At 37.6% G+C, this 22,325-nt stretch overlaps 1 protein-coding gene across 12 annotated transcripts in view; it reads right to left on the bottom strand.

The window, feature by feature from the left end:
- Nucleotides 1-22,325, bottom strand: part of fbrsl1 (fibrosin-like 1) — a 336,829-nt gene that overhangs the window by 230,400 nt on the left and 84,104 nt on the right. For all 12 annotated transcript variants that reach the window (XM_087796551.1, XM_087796544.1, XM_087796549.1 and 9 more), the window contains exon 2: nt 15,776-16,003. In XM_087796551.1, the coding sequence (XP_087652677.1) occupies nt 15,776-16,003 (228 nt within the window). The remainder of the gene's footprint in view (nt 1-15,775; nt 16,004-22,325) is intronic.

Here is a 22,325-nt window from a genome sequence, read left to right as displayed (position 1 = left end):
CACTTAAAACAAGCAACGCATTAACATTTCAAGGTATCGTTTCAAATGAGAGCGAAATTGCTGATGAATATTTAATGCGTGGCAGTACGAGGCGGACGTATTCCTCTGTGAGCAGCGCAACCGTGGAGGTCGGCGCCGTGCACTCCACGCTGGGGGAAGGGCTGGACGTGCATGACATGACCAGGACTTTGAAAGCCAAACTAACCTTGTACACGACTGATTTACATCAGCGTCGGAAGAATCTTCTTTGAAAAGCAATTACAGCAGCTCACTAATTAAACCGAGGGTGACTGGGCCAATTTAGCGTCGTAACTGTGTTACTCAGGATCACTGGAAACACAGTCTTGCATCAGCGATGTCTTTTATCGCGTATTATCATCGGATACATCGAGGCTGTTCAGGAGGTCTTCTTTCCTCACAGCTTCAGGTTTGATCTTGAGATCTACCACAGACTTGTGTTAACTCAGCAGATGATGACACAGTTCACCCATTCACCCATCATATTTCTAGCATACTCTGAGAGCTGTATAGTACCATTAAGAGTCCAAATAACGTTATTCTCTATCGCCTCTCTATTAGTATTGTAGATGATAATCGTCATAACTTAAATAGCTTGAACACTGTTGTAGCTGTATTCGATGCTTTTCACTACAAACTTCTCCATCAGGAGAGTCTGTGAGTGTCATGTGACCACCAAACTCCTTTACAGCAGTTGTTTTTTGTTGTTACCAGGGAGATAAATCCAGAAACGTAGCCTTTATCTCCGTTTTATAAATAAAAATTGGCAATGGTGAACCCTAGAATTTTGTAACATGCTGTTACACTATTGCAACTCATGGGACGCCAGAAACACTACATTAGAAACCACAGATAGGGCCTTTAAGATAGAAATGCTCAGTTTTGTTTTCAATTCTGTTAAGTTATACCATTGGTCCAAACATAGCTAAACATGAGGTAAAGTAATTCATCCCAGAAGAATGATGCATCATTCACTAGGTAATAAGACTTTCTTGGAACAAAAGACATTAACAATTATTTTGAGAAAAAGTAGGGTTTAAATCAAACAAAATCTATATAAATTCTGCAGCTCTTTAAGAAGGGAAAGTTCAATACTAAATAATTCACCAAGCACGCCCCGAAATTCATCATCCCTGTGATTGACATTTGTCCTGATATTTCAGACACAACTCCCAGAATAGTCTGAGGCAGGCAACATATGGGTCAATCAGGAAACCCGCCGTGTGCTTTGGGCCCATATGCACTACTCTTGTGGGCCCGGGGGCGGAGTGGAATTCTCTCCCCTTGGGGTTCCAGGGGCACTTTATAACCCGCTCCCCTCTCAGGGGTCAACCCACAAGAACCACACGCCCATCTGGATCCAAGTCTTCAGGGACCTCTCGAGGAGGGGGGGGTGATGTCAACCCTTAGTCTGCCACCTCACACCCTTCTCCCGCCCGAGGGTGTACATGTGCTATTGTGCAAAAGCAATCATTCAATACCCCCAGTTCTATCTACCCCTTTTCCTTTATTACTAACTCACTCAGGCACCTCCTCTCTCTTTGTTTTACAAACGCTAGCCCGACTACATTATTTTACATACACTCCCCTTCTACAGGGCTCTGGGGACCATCCAGGAAGTAATTGTGGCTTTTGTGCGTGTGGTCCCCCCCTTCTATTCTCCACCTCCACCACCCGTCTTTCTCAGAGGAGCCTCGCCCCCTTGTCAGCTGTCATCGTATAACTGCCTGCAGACCCGGGGGCCTAATGACAGGATCTATAGTACATGAAAACACAATTATAGCCCTCGCCTCAATTGCTACTGTGTGAATTGCCTCTAGAATGAGGAAATGAACCGAACATGGGCTTCCTGTTCTGAAGAGGAATATAGTGTGAACATTATCCCTTAAACCACATCCCTGTTAATCAGACCAGGGAGTTGCAGAGCCACATCGTTCCACTGCTGGAGACCCCATAAGGTCAATGGTAAATTAAGTACATAAATATGTAATTATTCAAGAAAAGGTACATTGCAATCAGAGAAAAACATGTATTATTATAAAGTACATATCTTAATAAAGGCTCAACATTTTACAAAACTGCCCTTTAAAATAATCCACTAAATGTATAGTCATGTGGACTTGATGGATGAGTTGATGAAGCTTCACAACAGTATATTTTCATTTGAAGCCCAATACAAATCAGTCTGTGCATTATTTTAAAATCTCTTTTAAAAACACACTTTTACAGACTGGCTTTTGTGTGATGTCACCTTTTAACCCTTAACCCTTGGGTTCATCAATGGGCTTTTACTCCCCTTTATTTTCAGTGTTTTATAAATGTATTTTATAATATTTTCCTTGAATGTAGTGTTTATTTATCCTGTTGTATTACTGTGCTGTTTTAATGTATTGTGTCATTTTTAACTGTAGTTGTTTGCTTCAATGTAAAGCACTTTGTACTATAGTTTAAAAAGTGCCAATATCTAAAATTATTATTATTATTATTATTATTATTATTACATGGCACCCTTAGCTCTATATTGTTTACAGAATGTAGGCTGTGATCAGAAGTGATGAAGCTTCATGAAGCAGTGTCATGTTGTTTAGAGGTCAGTAGGTGGCGCCATCATATGTATATGATGTTATGTTTCATTATAACAGGAAAGGAAAATAGTGCAGAGACCGCCATCTAGTGGGCTTTGCAAATAATGACCACTGCTTCATGAAGCTTCAGAAGACCATCACTAGTTTAAGGACCAACAGTAAAAAACATGTAACTGGACTCACAGGGTCTTAACCCACCATTTGAATTAAGGGATTCGTCTTTTTTTTAACTCCTTCTCTATCATATTTGATCAGTGTACTTTCCTATGCATACCATTGTTATGATAGTAATACAGTATATTGGATTGTTCTTAGTTATTATTCATAATATTTATTGTTAAGTTTTACAATACATATATAATGCGTATAATAGTAATATACCTGATACTTATTATAGCCCAAGTGTATATTGTATATTTGAATAAAAAACATTCATGCAGACTTGAAATCTGTAAATTCAGCGACAGGTGCAGGGATTGTTTTTGTAGGTATCCCTTGATGGGGCAACCCCACAAAAATGGAAACATGAGCTGCTTAAGTTTCTGTTCTGTATACAATATCCTTTTTCTGAGCACATTTGATCAGTGTACTTTCCTATGCATTGATTTATGTGTCCAGTACATGCTATATAATTTATACACTACTAAATAAAACTGTGTTCATGCTGCCCAGACTACACAAATCTGTGACAAATAAAGGATTGTCTTATCTTATACTATCCTATGAAGCTTTTCAGCGCCCCAGTCATTTTAATGAGTTCAGCATCAGGTTACATTAGACACACAAAAAGCAATTTCGATTTTCTTTTTGTCGCTTTCTGTTTCACAACTATTGTGTTTAAGTAACAGTTTGCATTTCAAGCGTGTTTTTTTTTTTTAGTTTTTACATATATATATATTTTTATTTATTTCAAGATTTATTCCATTTTCCTTTGTTCCTTGTTATCACCGAACCTACATTAGTGTTTCAAACGTCCGCGGCTCCTGAAGTAACCACAGGCTCAGATCATGGACACACACACTCGCCACCTTAGCTGGCTGTGGTTTAATGAGCTAAGATGAGCGATGGTGCCGGCGTGCTCAGCCCACAGACGCACAGTTCCGGGCACATTTCATTATCTCTGACAATGTTATTTTCACGGCAATAGTTTGAAGCCACATTAAGCTTCCATTACAAGACGCTGCAGGAAATACACTGATGGAACCTGCGGAAGAGAGATCCGCCTCCTGGGTTCAAGACTGCAAAACATGCCATGCTTCGTCAAAATGGCAGAAGAGGAAAAACAGAAATCATCAGTGGGGTTTTTTTTTTTTAAATGGGAACAGCTACCTCTAGAGGACAAACTGTGACGTACACACCATACGTTGCAGTAACAACGAGAAGCAGCAGGTGTCAGTGTTGTATCATGTTAAAAAATTACATTTTCTTTAAACCATGACAAGTCTCAGTAACACCACTAGATATACTTTAAGGGTGCGTTTAGGGTCGGTTTCTGAGCTAAAGAGAAACATGATAGTTGAGGTTTGTTCCAAAATAGAAGCGTATTGGTTCTACACTAATAAAATTAAATAAACTGTCAAGTGTTTTATTGGTATTTTGTCAACAAAACTATAATAACATCCTAAAGTGTATTATGAAATGATATTCCTGATCTCATCATTATTTGGATCAATACGACACTATATAAAGCAGCAGCCATCATCCTACTTTATGTTAAACACTCTTCATGTTAAAGAAAGCATCTCAGCATGAGGCGGCAGCAGTTGCTGTCCCCGGTTATTTGCATTAAGCAGATACATATTAGCTTTTTCAATATAAGGATTAAAAAATAGATGAAAGTTATCGTGATCGGAGTCACAGTCATTGACCTCATTACGGACACTTTCATCTGCTTCTCTGAAGTGCGGCGTTGACTTTGTGAAGATGTGGTTGAACTGTAGACGACAGGTTTCCTGTTTAGTTTATTTAGTGTGACATTTAAACAAACGTACCTAGACATATACAAGACATTTCAAAACCTACTGTTGAAGAAAAGTAATGAGGACTTTCGAAAGAAAAATGTTTTAGGTATTTGATTTGAAACTGAAAATAAACAGTAATTATAAATTATTTCATTTATTTTTCAAAGACATTTTTCTCTCAACCAATTAGGATAATTTGGATTCAGATGTATTTGTTTCTTTAATGTTATTCTCAAAAGAGAATTGTGGCAATGGCAAACTACTATAAAACACAGCTCACATGTATCTTTACTTGTGTAAACTGAACACTTTTCAAATATTTTTTACATAATTTACATTCTGAGGAGGCTTAAGTTACACAAACAAATGAATTATAATTCAGATTGACAGTCTTTACCTTATGACACATAGCATACAATTAAAAGAAGGTATCAAGAGTCGTGGACTAACTTAAGCATTCAATTTTAGAGATAAAAAAAAGGCTAAAACCCTTTGTGCAAGAATTGACCTGAAGGATTAAGTTAGCTTAAGCAAAGAAGAATTAAAGCAACGGTAATTTAGCATTTGAGTAGCAAATGCGCCTGTTTAAAAAAGTCAGTATGAAAAGGAGGATAAGGAAACTGTCGCTGTTAAACTGTTTCGATTCACGATTGCTTTGAAGTCGAGATAAAAAAGATTCAGATGAAAGAGTAGCAATTTATGAGTTATTATGCAATATAGTGATACACAGTAGTAATAGGGAAGATTTTATTATTGTCGTGAGAAAGAGGGATTGCTATCCACTCTGAGGGCCAATCTGTTTCTGGAAAGCTTTAATTTTCTGATACAGGAAAAGTAAAATCTCTTGAAGAATATTTTAAACAAAACATTTTAAACTTTAAATGAGCTCATATTATAAGCTGACACATTAACATATCATTGATTACTGATCAATTCAATTAGTTTAGTGTAAGGATGAACTGAACATTAAGGTAGCTGGAGCTTTTTGTTATCCAAAGGACTTTGAGTAGCTAACTCATGAATATCTAAGGACCAAAGAAAGAAATAAACAAAAGCATAGCATTAGTAAATGTTAAATTTACAGTACAATAGTTGAGCTTTACCACAGCCACATCATTAGTTTACCACAGTAATTACCAGTGTTGTGTCTGAATTGTAGTTCACTGAACGATAGTTCATGAACCAGTAGAGAGATTTGACTAAGTATAATCATTTGAACAAGTTTTATGACAAGGTCGATGACGATGGAAAAACCTTTCGTGACACATGACTGCTATTGTGGACTGAATAGACAGAAGTGCTGCCCGATGTAAACCCTGGTTCTTAAGGGTTTAAAACTGAATAAGAGACGCAGCAGTTCAGTGCTCCTCATTTCTGAAAACTGTATGTCAGGATCATAAAAACTTTATTTATTTTATTTATCTTTTCCCACTTGTATTTATGTATTTCATTGTATTTTATTTATCTCATTTTATACATATGAACTTTATTCATTCTGTCCTATACGGTATTTAACAACACTACACACAATTAGGCAATTATTTTACAATACTGTCAGTAAATGTTTTATGATCATGATATGACAATCACATTTTAATACAGATATAATTATTGCTGTCGTGGTTGTATAGGGGCTGTGGCATTATTTAAAAAAAAAACAGGAGCTAGTGGCAGCATATATATTAAAAAAAACAACTATGATATAGTTCATTCTTGGAGCTTGAACCTTTTGGAAATGCTGAATTTTAAACTGAACTAGTGAACTTTCCCAACACTGGTAATGTTGACAGAATTTTAACAGCTCGAAAGCAGCAAGTAGTTAGAGGACTGATAACTGGGCGGCCTCTGGGTCAGGGTGACCCGATGGCCGCACATGGGTTAAATAATGAAAACATCTTTATTGACAGTAATGTAAGAACAATACTAGTGTTACTAGTAGTCAATGACAGAGGCAGCCATGTCCATCAACTGTTATTGTAGCAGGTTGAATCATCGAGCTAATAAAGCTTAAGTCAGAGGAGTTCACATGTAGATAAAACCAACATCTAAAATCATCAGGAAAGCTAAAGCATGAGAAGGTCCAATAGGTCGTGTTGGGTTGATGAAGCTTCATAAAGCATTCTCATGTTCCCCAAGAGTACAATGAACTGTTGGCTTAAGAATGTTATACTGCAAATACTGCCAACTAGTAAGCTCTAAAAACTAGCACAATGCTTCATGAAGCTTCATCAATCCATAACTACTATTAACTACTATCCTAAGTGTAACCTGTAGTTCAAATGACATCATTACATCATCTTGATGTGCCAGCTGTTCACCATCCACATGTGCCAATGAACCTCAAACGTCAGCTGTAATGATGGAATGTAGAGCAACACCAGATGATAAACAACTCCCTCTGCTAACATTTGCCAACAGCCCACCACACACTGGCTTATGTAAATCATAAATGATAATGATAGCGATATTATAAGGCACAAGTCGTGATGAAGTGTCACTCCCTGCTGTCGGCTCTAGTCAAACATCCACAGGGGCGGCTGATCTGTTGCCATAGCTACATTCGTCTCTTCAATATGGTGTCGCCGGGAGGTCCCACTTTAATAAATTAAGCTGAACAACAAAGTCATCAGACGATCCCAGCTGGTAGATAAAGATATAAAGTCTTGGTGCATCTTTTAGGAGCAGCGACTGCCTCTTGACTAACAGACGTTTACGTAATGTTTCTTTTGAATGTTCTCAACCTTCATGTCCAGCAGTGCGTGGCTCTGGATCTCTTCTAATTTAATATTTCCCGGCCTCAATGTCCCCGGAGTGTTTGGTTTAAAGCAAAAGCCTGATTTCCGAATGACTGCAGCTTGTTAAAATGACAAGAAGGTGCAGGGACCTGCAGCTGCAGCAAAGCACCTTACATGGCCTGACATTAATCACTGCCCACTGTCCCATGCAATATTCACCTGGCTAAGCACGCCTGGCGCCACAGACAGACCTTCTTCTCTTTATTTCCAGCTCTATTTATATCACAGTCTGTCTGTGCGGCTATTCTCTCAACCTGAAGGACCCTGTGCCAGCGACCTTGGACTTCATCCCTGTAGTAAAATATGTTTCTCAGAGTAACCGAGAGTGTGTTTTTTCTGAATTTGATTTCATTGATTTCCATCGTTGTTCACCAGATTACCTTGAACATGATCAATTTTACTGATGACAACTCTGAGAGTTATATTATAACAAAAATATGAAAACTGTTTTTTTATTTTGTTGTATTTTATCAAATTCTTTTATGATGCGCAGGAAGTACTTTTGTCACTTATGATTATCAAGTATTCCATGTTTTTTTGTTTTCTTTCTCCAGCAGTAAAAAGTCAAATATTTATTTCCAGTTTAGTTGATTTGGTTCAGTTTAATAGTTAAAAAACATATTATTGTCACAATTCTTAATTTTTTTTTTTTACACTTTTATCTATTTGGACCCTTTATATTGAGCATTTAGCTTTTACATTTTTTGGGAGGGTGATGGCAGTCTAAGGTGAGGTTTGGCACCTGCGACTGGCTTCCTCTACCGTTAGAAAGTAAGTAAGTAAGTCATTTTTATTTGTATAGCGCTTTTCTAGACCACGGTCACAAAGCTCTTAAGGTGTAATTACATTGTCGTGAAAACAGAAGTGTCCCCAGCCCTGCTGCAGTCTGCATGGGCATGTACTTAGAAAATAAGACAAAGACTTTGGTCTCCTACTTGAAGCTTCAAAGGGAACTCTATTACTTTATAAAGTTACCCCCGTCTGAAATGGCAAACAAGAGGTTACGAGAGTGAAGCCTGATATGAGGTAATAATGGTCTTCACTCCTCCTCCAGCTAAATGTAAACACACCCAGTTTCTTTATACAATGAGACTCTTGGAGGTGGAGATTTCCAGGATTAATGACACTGCGTGACAAACCTTAATGCTTGGCCATTCGTTTTCAGTGGGCGGGGCTTAAGCACATTTTGTAATGTAAATATTTAAATGAAAAGAGAGTTTTGTACAAACAGAATCTGATGAGTCCGACATCTATTTAATAAACACTTAAATCATGATGGTCCAGTAGTTCAATTCATAGACGTGCACAACATATCAGGTTTGTTTAATGTACCATGTTTCCAATAGATTACATTCTGATGCCAGATTCTGCTTTATTTATGCTGTATTTCTTTTTATATTTGTTTTGCAAGATGTAGCAGTGAATAATCCTGACTAAGCCCTCAGGGACGTTTCTGGCTTTGTTTGTTGAATTCAAAGTGTAAGAGCCTCGGCAAAATGTTTTTATGATACAGCTGGAGTACACGCACTCCCGAACACAAAGTCTATTCTTTTAACAAAAAACCTTTAATGTGCACTAAATACTGAAAGAAAACATCGCCACAGTTTTGCACCGCGGCGCTGCCGACTCAACGTATATTTAAGTTTCATGAGACCATTTCACACGCTCACCTCGAAGTAAACACTCATTCAGTTGGTCACTACGACGACTTCAGTGAATCGTCTCGCTAACGACGTGGAAAATGACAAGGGTTCAGTGACCCCGCTTGGCTATTTGCTTAAGCATATTTAGAAGAATATTGGACACTACGCTCTTTTACAAGGTCAACTATCTGGCGCAGACGCTTAATGGCAACACAGGGAGTGTATTATGATCTTTTGGTGAGCTGCTGCTAATGAAGAGCCTTGGCGCTCGAGTGAAGAGAAGAGAATGTTATTGCAATATCAATATTTGTGAAAAAAGGTCTCTCAAGGGCTTCCACTGCAGACGAGAATAACTCAAAGCATAAATAAATGGATGCCATAATGAAGACAGAGCTAAAGACGTGTAAGTAGCAATTATATTCATCTTGTCAAAGTGCGGCCTGAGGGCCACATGCAGCCCTCATGTGACTATCATGTGGTCAGAGTAAATAACTGGCTCCACATTAACACACATTTAATTTTCTACTTTATAAATGAGCCATTAATAGTTAATAGTTTAGCTTTACATGTAAGTTTTTTTTTTAATTATAGCATTTAACCCTTGTGCGGCCTCTGGGTCAAGGCGACCCGTAACCCCCCGAAAACAATTGTGGTGGAGGTTGTTCACCTTGACCCAGAGGCAACACAAAGGATACCTCAAACACATTTGTTTTCAGGCCTTCAGGTCACCTTGACCTTGCATATTTGTTGTTACTTGTCTTCCATCAGTGATCTGATCCGGCCTTACACCCCTGCTCGGGCTCTGAGGTCTGTGGATCAGAATCTACTTATGGTTCCACGCACACGGTTCAGGACCAGAGGAGAGAAGTCCTTCCAGACTGTTGCTCCTAAGCTTTGGAACGATCTTCTGCTCTCTCTGTGTTTGATGGATCTACTGACTCCTTTAAGAAACATCTTAAGACACTTTTATTTGTTCAAGCTTTTCCCTGATTTTCTGGAACTCCTGTTGTGTTATCAGTTTTATCTTGCCCTTTAAAGTATATACTTTATTGAGTATTGTTTTGATTGTTTAAGTGCTTTGTGACCCTGGTCTGGAAAAGCGTTATATAAATAAAAATGACTTACTTACTTACTTACTTAATAAATTAAAGTGATCATTTGAAATAAAGCAGATACTTATATGGTTTGTCCTTGTTTCTTATTAAAACATACATTTAGATGACATAATAACACATTAAATTGGGCATTATATTCACATAGCATCTATTTAAAACAAAACACATTCAACTAGATACTGAATTGAAGTTCTTCAACAACTCCAGCGACATCTCTTGAATCTGTGGCCACAGACACATCTGTTTTAGTTCCTCAGACCTGAGATCCTCTGCAGTTCCCCAGGACCACTTTTCTTCATCTAACCTTAATGTGGTGGAGACAAATTATCCACTCGCACATGTTAAAGCTACAGGAATCTAACTAATTGAAGTGTCGGGGTCTATTACAGGTCACACTCGTCTCGTTGCTTGGCACACTTCTGCCACAGCCAAATGATCGCAGACACCTCCGCGACAAACCTTGTTATCCTCTCGTCTAATAACATGCTTTGTTTAATTGCGGCGAAGTAACAGGAGGAAAAGCCGTTTCTATCACATTACCTCTTACAAGCTCTTTCATCCCCGTAATTACATCAAGGGCTTCGATTTGGACTGATCTCATTAACCATGCAACACTAGGAAGAGCAACACCGGGCGACCGCGAGCGAGGCAGCACACAAAAGCCTCAACAGCGTGTTCCGCCGCCGCGGTCAAGTGAGGTGATCGCAGGAATGAAGCAGCCTTTCAAGTAGAAATGAAGAGACCCGTTATCCAGGAAATGCAACCAATTCTCCAGAGTTGTGCTTCACTCAGCAACGCTCTCATGAGTCAACTTAGAGTTTTATGTAAAGCTACAACAAATGTGAAAAATGTTGTGCATTTAAGTGGAAGCAAATTGTTTAACATTAAAGTGTGAGTCGAAAAAGATAAACTGGTCCTAATTATGCATAATTTTATCTGCAGTAGCAAAGGAAAACACAACTAAAATACTAACTGACGATGATGGCGGTTAATCTCAAAATGGATATTTCTATGAATCAGCCACAAAAGTTTTATCTTTGAACATGGTTAAGCAAATTTGTATTTTTTTCTGCATGATTTTTCCATGATTGTATGAACTAGGAAGTAAGAATCAGAGGTCATGTTCTAAATGTATCTTAGTTTGGAAATTGTTATTGAAGTAGTAAATACACAGTATATAAAACCCTATTTTTCCCATCTTTTGAAATATGTCTTATAGAATTACCAATTATATATTACTTGTAACCCAATAACCCAATTGTTTTTGGTTTTTTTTTCATTTTTTATTTGTATCGTTTGACTCCTTAATTTGCCTTAAAATCCGTACCACAAACACCACATAGGACTACCATGGGTTTAGGTGATATCACAGGAAGTGCAAAGAAATTCTTAATTGAGCCAAGGTCTCAAGCCATGAAACGCAATTCGAATTATCTGCACTTTGGTCGTTAGATTAGCTGTCAAAGCTAAACCCTGCCCTGGTGATCAATTGATGAAACTGTTACGTAAAGAATTACTTTTCGTAAATTTCTAATTAAAAACCCTTTCTTTTCCTATTTAAGGCCTTTTTGTATGTCATGAAAACGTTGAGTGTTTGACCCTTTTGTATCTCAATGACCTCCCTGGCTGAAATAAATACATATGCAATGGCAGACGTCGCTCACCTTGACCCAGCGACAACACGAGGGATACCACAAACACATTTTTTTTCCGGCCTCCGGGTCACCTTGACCCTGAGCAAGGGTTAAAAAATGTATGTATGCATTAAGTCATAAATGGAGGTGAAAAAGATGATGGAATTGCTCTATAGAATTTTAACCACATATAAAGGTTAACATTAATAATGATTTGTGCCTGAGGTGTGAAAACATGTTTAATGGGTCATATGTGTGTGTGAGAATGTGTTAATTATATCTTGTCCTAGACCAGGGAGTGTATAACTGAACAACACTAGGGGCCAAAAAACAGTTGAACTAGGGGGCCGAGAAAAAGTTTACTAACCAACCTCAAGAAGAAGTATGAGTCCAGTTACTGTTTATCATTATCTTATTATTATTCTTAAGTATTTGTTTTTATTCTCAATCACCAAAACACTCCCATCGAATTCATCCATCAGTTTGAATGTTAGTTAAAATCTCTGTATTTGTATTGACAAACATAATCTCTGTTCTTTACCTTTTCTGGATCTTCAAAGGTCGTCTCATCATTAGAACATGAATCTAGTTAAATCTTTGAGCTAACAAAAATGACTCCAGGCTTTGAGTTTGAAACTTGGAAATGGCATTGGTTACATGTGGAGTACCTGGAGGAGTCGTACAAAAAAATGAGATGTGTTATTATCTAAAAAAAATTATAAATGTATAGTAATGTGTTGATGAAGCTTCATTAAGCAGTGTCCTTTCTTTCAGAGTTCACTAGATTGCGGTCTCTGCACTATTTTACTTTCTGTTCTAATGAAACATCACATCATTTTTAAACCGATGGCGCCACCTACTGACCTCTAAACAAAATGACACTGCTTCATGAAGTTTTACCAGCTTATTCAATAGATGTCCAAATTATGTATATTGATTCATGCACTTTATTCTCACTACAATTGGGAAATTGAAAGCATTTAAATACATTTTTTAACTAAGAAGATGTCGCCCTGTAGTGCTTCATGAACCATCGCTATAGGAGAGTACATTTCTGTTGTTTTTCAAGCATGTCGGGAGTTTATACTTGATCATAGTTTTGGTAAGAAGCAGTGCAGATTACACACCTCGGGGCGAAATTTCCCTTTTGATCCTGAGGTTAAAACATGCCGAGGCCAATTTATCCAGCAGAAAGAGTGTGCTAGGTGTCTGAGGAACAAATCTGCAGCAGCTCAGTGTCAGATAAAACTGTCGGGCCACAATCAGTCGCCCTGATCGTAGCGCCACGGCTCCCGTGTATGTATCTGGCCTCTCCAGCGGCCCGTGAACTGTGCTCAACTCCTCTGGAAATGCCCCGGCTAATCTAATCCGTCTTTGGTTTACAAACACACCTCCATCTGGAGCAGGGCAAAAGCTGCAGAGCAGGAAAGGGGGGGGGGCAGGTTTTATTTTCACAGATAGTGGAGTCAAATGTCAAGAGATGTTTTCCATAAGGCTTTGTTAAAGAGCAGAGCGAAGCACAAACTCTGACTGTGATGCTGATGTGGGATTGATACTCAATCAATCACAGATCATGTGCCAATAATAGAGTCAAATATTGTCACTTGTGATTAGAGAAAAGTAGGTCAACATACATTGTCATCTGTACAATGCAATATAATGAACAATAACTGCTCAGTGTTAAGGGAATTTAAAGTGACAATTACAAACAAACAAGGAGTTCTCATTTAAAAAGAGGAAGCCTATTCTGCGTGTCTTCACTCTGGATCTGCCTGTTATCGGTGCTGTCCACTGGTGTGTAGTAGCTCTGAGCATCATCTAAAAGAGACACTGCCTGGTTGAGCTCTCGCACAGAAAGTGAGCGGAGAATACTAAACAAGCACATGATAGTGTCCCCAGTTGCCAAGGACGTTTTTTTTTTTCTCCCTCTCTTTTTATTCTGTGGCAGATAACACCACAAAGGGTTCAACAGCTCACCCCAGTGTGTCTGGAAGCAGCCATGCTTTAAATTCATTGGATTTCTTCCATCTGAGACACTTAAAGTGCATGATAAGATCTGAAAGGGGGCAAGCTTTGGAACACAATACAGCTTTATCTCTGTACATCCTTGCAAAACTCTTGTTGTAAATGTTACATTTTAAGGAACAGAAATATAACCGCAACACTATTATTCACCCCAGATGAACAAACATGATACTTTTTTTTTAACATAACCATAAGCTCGGCCGTCACAGCCTCAACATTAACGTCGGACGCTGAATAAAAAGACACTAAGGCCAAAAAGCCAAGATCTCAAAATACACAGTTCCAACAGTTGAGCCCAATAAATTATTTATTCCTTATTAATTTATCCATGGATGACAGCAATACATTTTTTATCCTTTTAATGTTTACTTTTGACTTAAATTCTGGAGCAGGTATTCTGTTTATTATTACGTGTAGTTTTTATGCAATAAGGCGATACCACCAGGCTGACCACAACGTCAATGTCATTCCTGGGCATTTAAATCTCCCCCTTTAATCACTCTGTTACGAAGATGGATGGTCAGACTTCACAAAGTTTACAGCCTCTGTAGTTTAGGGCCCGTCCACGTAGAACCAATCTGTGATTAGTCAATTTGCCCTTCATTCAAAGAAACCAAAATACATAGCTTTGACCTCACCACAGATTAATAAAGTCCATCTTAATGGAGATAAAACATTTATTAAAATGTACTATATTACAATAAAGTGATAGAATACGTTTGTTTTTAAGCGAGATCATCTCTGAACGTATAGAAGTTCTTGGCCAACACTAAAAATATCAATCTAATATTGGTTTATGGTGTATTTTTGCTCAATTATGTGACAAACCATCTACTCAGAAGGAAATTTTACATCACAGTAAAATCTTCTCAAATTCTAAGAATTATCTTAAAGTAAGAGTGAGGCAGTTATGCTGCAAATATGAAGCAACTTTAGTACTTTGTTTGTTCACGAGTTCACTTCATTTTGTGATTAATGTTCACTAAACTACAGTTAATAGGGTAATTGACCAATGTTGTCCAAAATGACCTGAGCTGCCAAAATAAGTAGTTTTTTTTAATGCATTTATAACAACCATGGATTTTGCAGTCTAATATGGTTATGAATATTAACCGTTGACAAACAGTGTCTGTCGTTTCTTTCTCCCTCGTTGACGCCAACAATAATGGCAGCGTAAGTAAGTTACCCACAAGAATAACAGAGGAAGGATCGCTGAAGTTGCGCGATCAGGGTCGATTTATTATTTTTGCCAGATGAGAACAAAAGCCGTGCGAGGGTTTCTCTGAGAGCGAGGCAGCTGAACAAAGACTCCACCAACACTTGTATTAAGGAAGGAAATGATACATGGAAATTACATTCTGGTGGAGGTAATACGTTAAAATTACCACGCTGATGTGAGGAGCTTTGTCTTCTTTATCTAATTGCAGTTATAGTCCTTTTTTAGAAATTTTAAATGAGATTTAAACCACCTAGAAAATGACAAAAACCTTTACTGTACCTATACTGTAATACATGTTTCATGAATGCATGGGTCTTCAGCTTAAGTAGAACAGTTTTATTTAACAATATGTGGAGTCAGTTTTAACAGCAATCGGCAAGAGTTTCATCTAAACAAGGAAGACTGCTAAATAAATGATTTCTTAACAAAGCTATTATCACAGCCAAACTCATTTTCAAGTGTTTGGACTTCCACAGGAAATCCTATCAGAGAGATATTTCTGTCTGAAAAGGAGGCCTCAGGCAACCAACACTCATTATTTAGTTTGGCTTCCTGACTACATTTCCCCTGTTATCCTCCGCAGCGCTGGCTTTTGAGCATCAGAATGAAGGATTAAAAACATCCGCCCATTGAAATAACATGTTGATATTTCGCCACCGATACTTTCAGGCACAGTTGACGGGCTGGTGAAGCTTCATGAAGCAGTACCACTTCCCTGTAACCCGGACTGCAATAAGCTCCACATCTTTCCAATCCAGACAAATGACTTCATGCACTTACCAGTTTGTTCTTCTTGGAGTAGGTCCTCTTCAGGAGCCGCTCGTTCATCCTCTCCTGCTCACGCTGGGCGTGGTGAAGAAAGCCGTTCTCCAAAGGATCCATGAAAGGCTGGACATTTTCCTCTTCTTCTACTTCCACTTTCTCCTCTTCTTTCTTTTGCCGCTTCGCTGCCTTTTTCTCCTTCCACCTCTCCTTCTTCTCTTGTGTTGACACAAGTCCAGACTTTTTCTGGAATTGGAGGAAAAAGAACTTTAGACATTCACCTCAAATATATAAAGGAATAGTAATACAACAAACTACTGCAGAAAAACTTGTAGGATTTAAGTATTAAGGTCCCAGGTACTGGTTCTTTGAAGTAAGAAAGTAAGTTTTATTTGTAAAGCGCCTTTCACAGACCAGGGTCAAAAGGCATTTAAACAACAAAACAATACTGAAAAATGCATACACATTTGATGAGGCCAAGACAACACAGTGACAAACACAGCTGCTCCAAGATGATAACGAAAACTCTGCACGAATAAATGTCTTAAGATGTTTCTTGAAGGAGTCTCCTCTGGTCCTAACCGTGTTGAGGAACCATCAGTAGATTCTGATCCACAGACCTCAGAGCCCGAGCTGGGGTGTAAGGCTGGATCAAATCAGTGATGTAAGGTGGAGCCTGACTGTGAATAGCTCTGAAAGTAAGAACCAGAATTTTTTTCATTGACCCTGAAAGAAACTGGCAGCCAGTGAAGAGTTTTATGGATCAGGTAAATGTGAGTTCTTCTACTAAAGCGGGTTAGAATTCTCGCAGCACAGTTTTGTACCAAAGCATAGTGGTTCTCGTAACCCCTTAGTACAGTGAAGACGAAGGTCCATGATGAGCTGCTGAGTAAAGAAACCATTAAAGCACCAACTGAAGCTCATCAAGGTCCTTTAAATCTCAGAGAAAACATCAAGAGTTTTGACTAAAACTCCCTCAAAGATCCACAATGCACCAATGGAACACAAATAATTTGGCTGAGTATCTGCTCTTGTTCTTGTTCAGATGTGTTGATGAAGCTTCATGGAGCTTCATGAAGCAGTACACCCTTTTTAAGAGCCCATGAGCTAGAACTCTGTTTTCTAATTTCTACTGCTTTAAACTATGATCCATTCTATTTCAATTTGATTACACTGGTTTTTAGTTTAATGGTGAATCTGCTCCTATATCCACCTCATAGAGTTAAACTATATAGAAATACATTTTAAACTATATAAGCCAGTGTTTCCCATACATTGAGGAAAAAAAAACAATCTGCTTCTATGGCATAAGCAGTATCCTGGTTGACAATGAAAAATGTGACATAATATTTTTTTTTCCAAAAGCCATTATAGTTTGAGGAAAACAGGATAAAATGCAACCTTATTAACCCTGTGGTGTGTTCAATATCATAGGTACAGCTTTGGAGCATTTGAAAGAGTTGGACAAATACAATCAGAGAAAATAATAATTAAATTATTAATATTATTAAAACTATTACATGAAATGTAACTGATTTATCAACTAAGAAGAGAAAAAAGTGTTTCTTTGTTGGCTGAAATGGAAAATTCTTGGTGAGCCTAAGGGTAACCATAAGAGACTAATAAGATAATGTTTTGTGGTGTTTGCAGATCGTTAAAACATTTTAATAATATTATAATGTTGGCTTAAATTAAAAAGTAATTTCTAAAAAAAAAAAAACTCTGCTTTTTAGTCCAACATTTCTGTGGGAAATGCGTTAGAGAAAATCATTCTTTTCAGTTTGAAGACTGAAAACATGTTTTTAAGGCATAAGTGTTTTTTAAATCAATTTTGAGATCCATGCACGTTCAAATCTCTCTCTCCTGCTGAGCAACATTTGCCTCTTTTTAAGAGATGAATGCTTTAATGAGGGATGTGGATTTGGGTAAAAGAGGTCCGGAGTTAGCAGCTCGGACGCTGGTGTTAAATCATGTCAACAGCCGAACAATGTCCTTCTGTAGCCCATAATCACTTTAGAGCTGAGATATAATGAGCTTATGATATGGAGCGAAATACTGCTGGAGAGAAAACAGCGGTTCTCAACTTACACTGCAACCAAGCAATTTCAACCGCCAACTAATCACCGCTTCACGCTTTACTTGCAGCTCGAACACTGCTGCTGTTGCTTTATTGGAATTCAAACATCATTTGTTACTGCCTGCTGTCTCTCTTCACGCTTTCCCTCGTGCCCTCAATTCCCCGGCAAATACAGTTATTATTAGTGGCTGCTGTTGTAGCCTCATCTCAGCTGAGGGATTCCTTGTTAGTCGAGCGCACAAACAACAAATCTTTCATGTGGGGAAAATTCCAGAACAAACATGTTAAGACTCTTTTTACAAATTCCCCCGTGACAGCCGAATTAGGAGAGGCAATTGAACATTTCTGCTCACAGCAGGGGGCCGGCAAGTCGATGAAGTTGTTTTTATCAAACTGATTTTGACACACTGAAGTCCCTCATATTACACACGTATTAGAATTCAAGACATAGTTTAGACTTTGAAATGCTCAGTAAAATATTGAAGAAGCAAACAAAAGTATAAATAGAATGAGTAAAACAGGGGGAAAAGAGGCATTTGACAGAGCGACTAAATAAAAACTACTACTGTAAGATTTTTTAAAATATATATATATATATATATACATATAAATAAATATATGTACTGTATATATATATATGTATATATATATGTAAATATATATATATATACACACATAGAGAGATATATAAGAGACATTTTATTTTTATTTAATAAGAGACATTTCATAGAAAAACTTATATAAAAAACACTAAAAATTGCTAATTTCGTATATTTAAAGAACATATAATAAATCCATACAATAGCTTAATGCAACACATTTCTAGCAATATTAACTTTGTTCAGTGAACAATAATAAATACCATTATACAGTCGATTAATTTATGTGGTTTAAATTGTAAGCTGTGTTTTATAAAGTTGTTTTCTGCTGTTGCTTCTTTGTAGTTGTGTGTATATAATTTGATGTTATAATACGTTTGATTTGTTCTTGTGACTAGTATGGAACTTATTTGAAACTAAAATTCAATTGACTAAGTTTGAATATTCTTTCTAATGCTACTGACTCAATTATTACCAAAGTATTAAGTAAAACATTATATAGACTCTGAAACATTTCTCACTGTGGAAAGAGTCTATTACAGGAGCCATAAACATTTGAATAGCAGACAGGGAGGTTTTAAAAACATAGTGGCAAAGGGAATATACACTCAGAGATCACAATTGACTGAAGATTAATTGTGAACGACGAGCGCATGCTAATTGAAAATCATTAACAAGTTGTTGAATAATGTGAGAAAAGCTGTCAACAAGTGTGACTGATCAGTGGCAGACACCATCACAGCTGGGTGCCGCTGCAGTTGAGGTTGAAAGGTGTTAGTTTTCGTCTCAACATCTGGTCACAGCCAGCAGCCGCGATCAGAGTGTGGATCCAAAAGTCTCGGTGAAGAGGTCAGCAGATGATAACTCATTAACCTCCTGATCGCAAGCAGGGATGACACAAAATGCTGACCATGACAAAAAGTCATCGAGCATCAGTTGTTCATCCTCACTCTCAATTATCCTTATTTTATTGTGATGATCTTTATTTACCTTGAATGTTTATCACTTCTAGGGTTGTTGCAAATACCCAAATTAATTTCAATACACATGCATAATTCTTGTAAAAAAAATCTCTTTTGCCTGAATGAATAGAACTGCAAGCCAAAATAAAATCATAAGCTTTAAAAGCAACTTAGCGTCATTACTAGTGATGGTCGAATGAAGCTTCATAAAGCAGTGTCATTATTTTCAGAGTCCACTAGATGGCAGTATCTGCACTATTTTCCTTTGTTTTGAACACATGTTTCAATGAAACATTTTTTTTTAAATTATGGCCCCACCTACTGATCTCTAAAATACATGACACTGCTTCATGAAGCTTCATCAGCACATCACTAGTCAATTTTGTCCCCATGTAAGTCATCGCCGGGATCTCGTGGTAGTTCATTGTTACTAAGTCTGCAAATGACTGCTGCCATCTAAGGGGCTGAGGTTTAATTGCAACACCAAAATGAACTAACGTCTTGAATATTTGCATGTTAATTGTAAATAAAAAATTAAATTATTCTGTTTTAGACACACTTATTTGAATAAATAAGACCCCACAATATCCCCCCAAAAATCAAATTATTATAGTGTTGTCGAATAAAGATATAGAATAGTGAAAAAATACATATATACGTTTATTGTCAGCCAAGTTCTTTGAGCTTATCTTTACCATCCACCTCTACCTGCACTCCATCAAGAAAAACGACCACTTAATTAAAACCTTTATTATTCACCAAAGCCTCGTTTGCAACTGAGGCTATTTTAGTATGTTAGGCTGTTAAGTATGTGTGCTCGAGTACCTTTACTAGTTTTGAAAGAAGCTGCGTCAACCACAAAAGCTAAAGCTAAACCCCCAATCTTTCAACATCCTGATGGAACTGCACAACATGTTATCTGTCCCAAACAACATTTGTTGAATATTAAACCGAAATCACTGGTTTTATTTTCAAACTGACTGAAACACTAGTGATATGTTGATGAAGCTTCATGAAGCCTTTTTGAGTCCACTAGATGGGGCTTTAGAATCCAATGCTTTTCCCCTGAAATTCTATATGAACCTCACATCATTTTCACACAGAGGGCGCCACCTACTGAGCTCTAAATAATAGTATTTATTAAGCTTCATAAGCACATACAGTAGCTAAGACAGACAGTGGACACATTAGCTCTAAGATTTCTTTCCGTATTTTATGTTAAACACTAAAGTGAGAAATGCAAAAAAAAAAAAACATCTTGTCTATTTTTCCAATTACAAAATATCCCATTGACACTGAATGCAGCACCAGACTCTGCAGCAGATGGTATTGGGCTGTCACTTGCAGTGTAACTGATTAAGACAAGGCAGGACCAGGAGAATACTTCCACAGTTCTGGGAACAAACCCGGCTGCGATGCGATGCGTTGTTTTCAGCGTGTACTTGCAGAAGTGTGGAGGCTTATTAGCATTTCCAGCAGAACCCCCACTGGTTTTCATCTTATTAGCATCATCTCCAGTTAGGCGAACGCTTTGCTGTGATTTCAAATTGATTTTCTTCATGCACCGCCTGCAGTTTCTCTTAATCATCAGTCACTTGCATAAATATACATCTTTCCCTTCTGATGTTTATGGAGCTACATGATTCAAACAGATGTTTCCAGAGCAAATAACATTAGCGAGATTATTTTCCCCGAGAGTCAGACAACTGTATTTATTTAACGTCTACTGCAAAGTGCTATTATAACCCAGACATGGCCACAATTGATTCTCCATGTCTGCCTTATATGTATTACACATTTGTCCAACTCTCTCACATGAAATATTAATTTCAGGTCCAGACTTTTCAGCTCCAGGCTTGTTTTCCTTCAGTGCTTTCAACGCCGAGAAGGATTCGTCTTGTTTTCATATCTCAGAGCACAACACTTGTTTATTTCAGCTCAAAGATGTATGTGGTTTTGTTCAATCGCTCTATTTGTCACTTCAAGCCTTGGAACTCTTTATATGGTCTCTATGCACAAATGGAACATTAAAGTGTCAACTATAGGATTACGCACTTTTCACCTTGAATTGTTGAGGAGCATTGCTTGATCCAGTGAAGAATTCTAAACTGTTGTTTAATGTATAAAGGATGTGATGGCACCATCATTACTGTGGTGAATATTCATGTGGCTCTCCGGCAAATATAGTCCATCTTCATATAAAATAATAGGTGTTGTGTGTGTGTTAATGTGTCTGTCTGATATTAATGTATTATAGACTAACTGCAATTTAACTAGGTCAAGATAAATGGGGCACAAGAGTGATCCCAATGAAAATCTGAGTCAGAAAGAGTCAAATTTGCAGTAAAATTGAGTTAAACGTATTACATACTTTGTAGGTGATACAGTAGCAGTACAAGAATGTAAGCTCCTTTGGTTCAATTTAAGGATTATAAGTGAAGATTTCCTTCATTTCAGTTGATGTTTAATCCATTAATATGTAATCTGATTAATAATTTGAATCCCAAATAGACAACCAAATAAACAGTTTACAGTCATCAGTTGACCTCTCGTTGACCATCTCTAGTTCTTAAAGGAAAATCATTGAAGCATTAAAAGGAACAAAGCTTCTGTGCCGCCACAAACTGGTATCGCTATACTAGCACTTTATTACTAGTATACATTGAAGAACAAATATATATTTGTAGTGATGCCAGAGTTGTTGACTCTGACGTTGCAGAATTACCACATGACTCATTCTATTTTTTCCAAACCAAAATATGTCTAAACATCAGCTTTAACAGCTGGAGTCGATTGTATCCTCTCATCCTGAGTCATTGCAGGAATCTGCTAGGATTTAATAGTTCCTTAGCTAAGGAGGACTAAGTCAATTTAATTACGACAATATTTCCATGATAATTGTGAATAAATAGACTCTCCTCCATCAGGGA

Source organism: Callionymus lyra, chromosome 1 (assembly GCF_982586985.1).
Source record: "Callionymus lyra chromosome 1, fCalLyr1.hap1.1, whole genome shotgun sequence".
Taxonomy (NCBI): domain Eukaryota; kingdom Metazoa; phylum Chordata; class Actinopteri; order Syngnathiformes; family Callionymidae; genus Callionymus; species Callionymus lyra.
The sequence above is the reverse complement of the archived record's forward strand: the minus strand, read 5'-3'. Positions and strand labels throughout refer to the sequence as shown.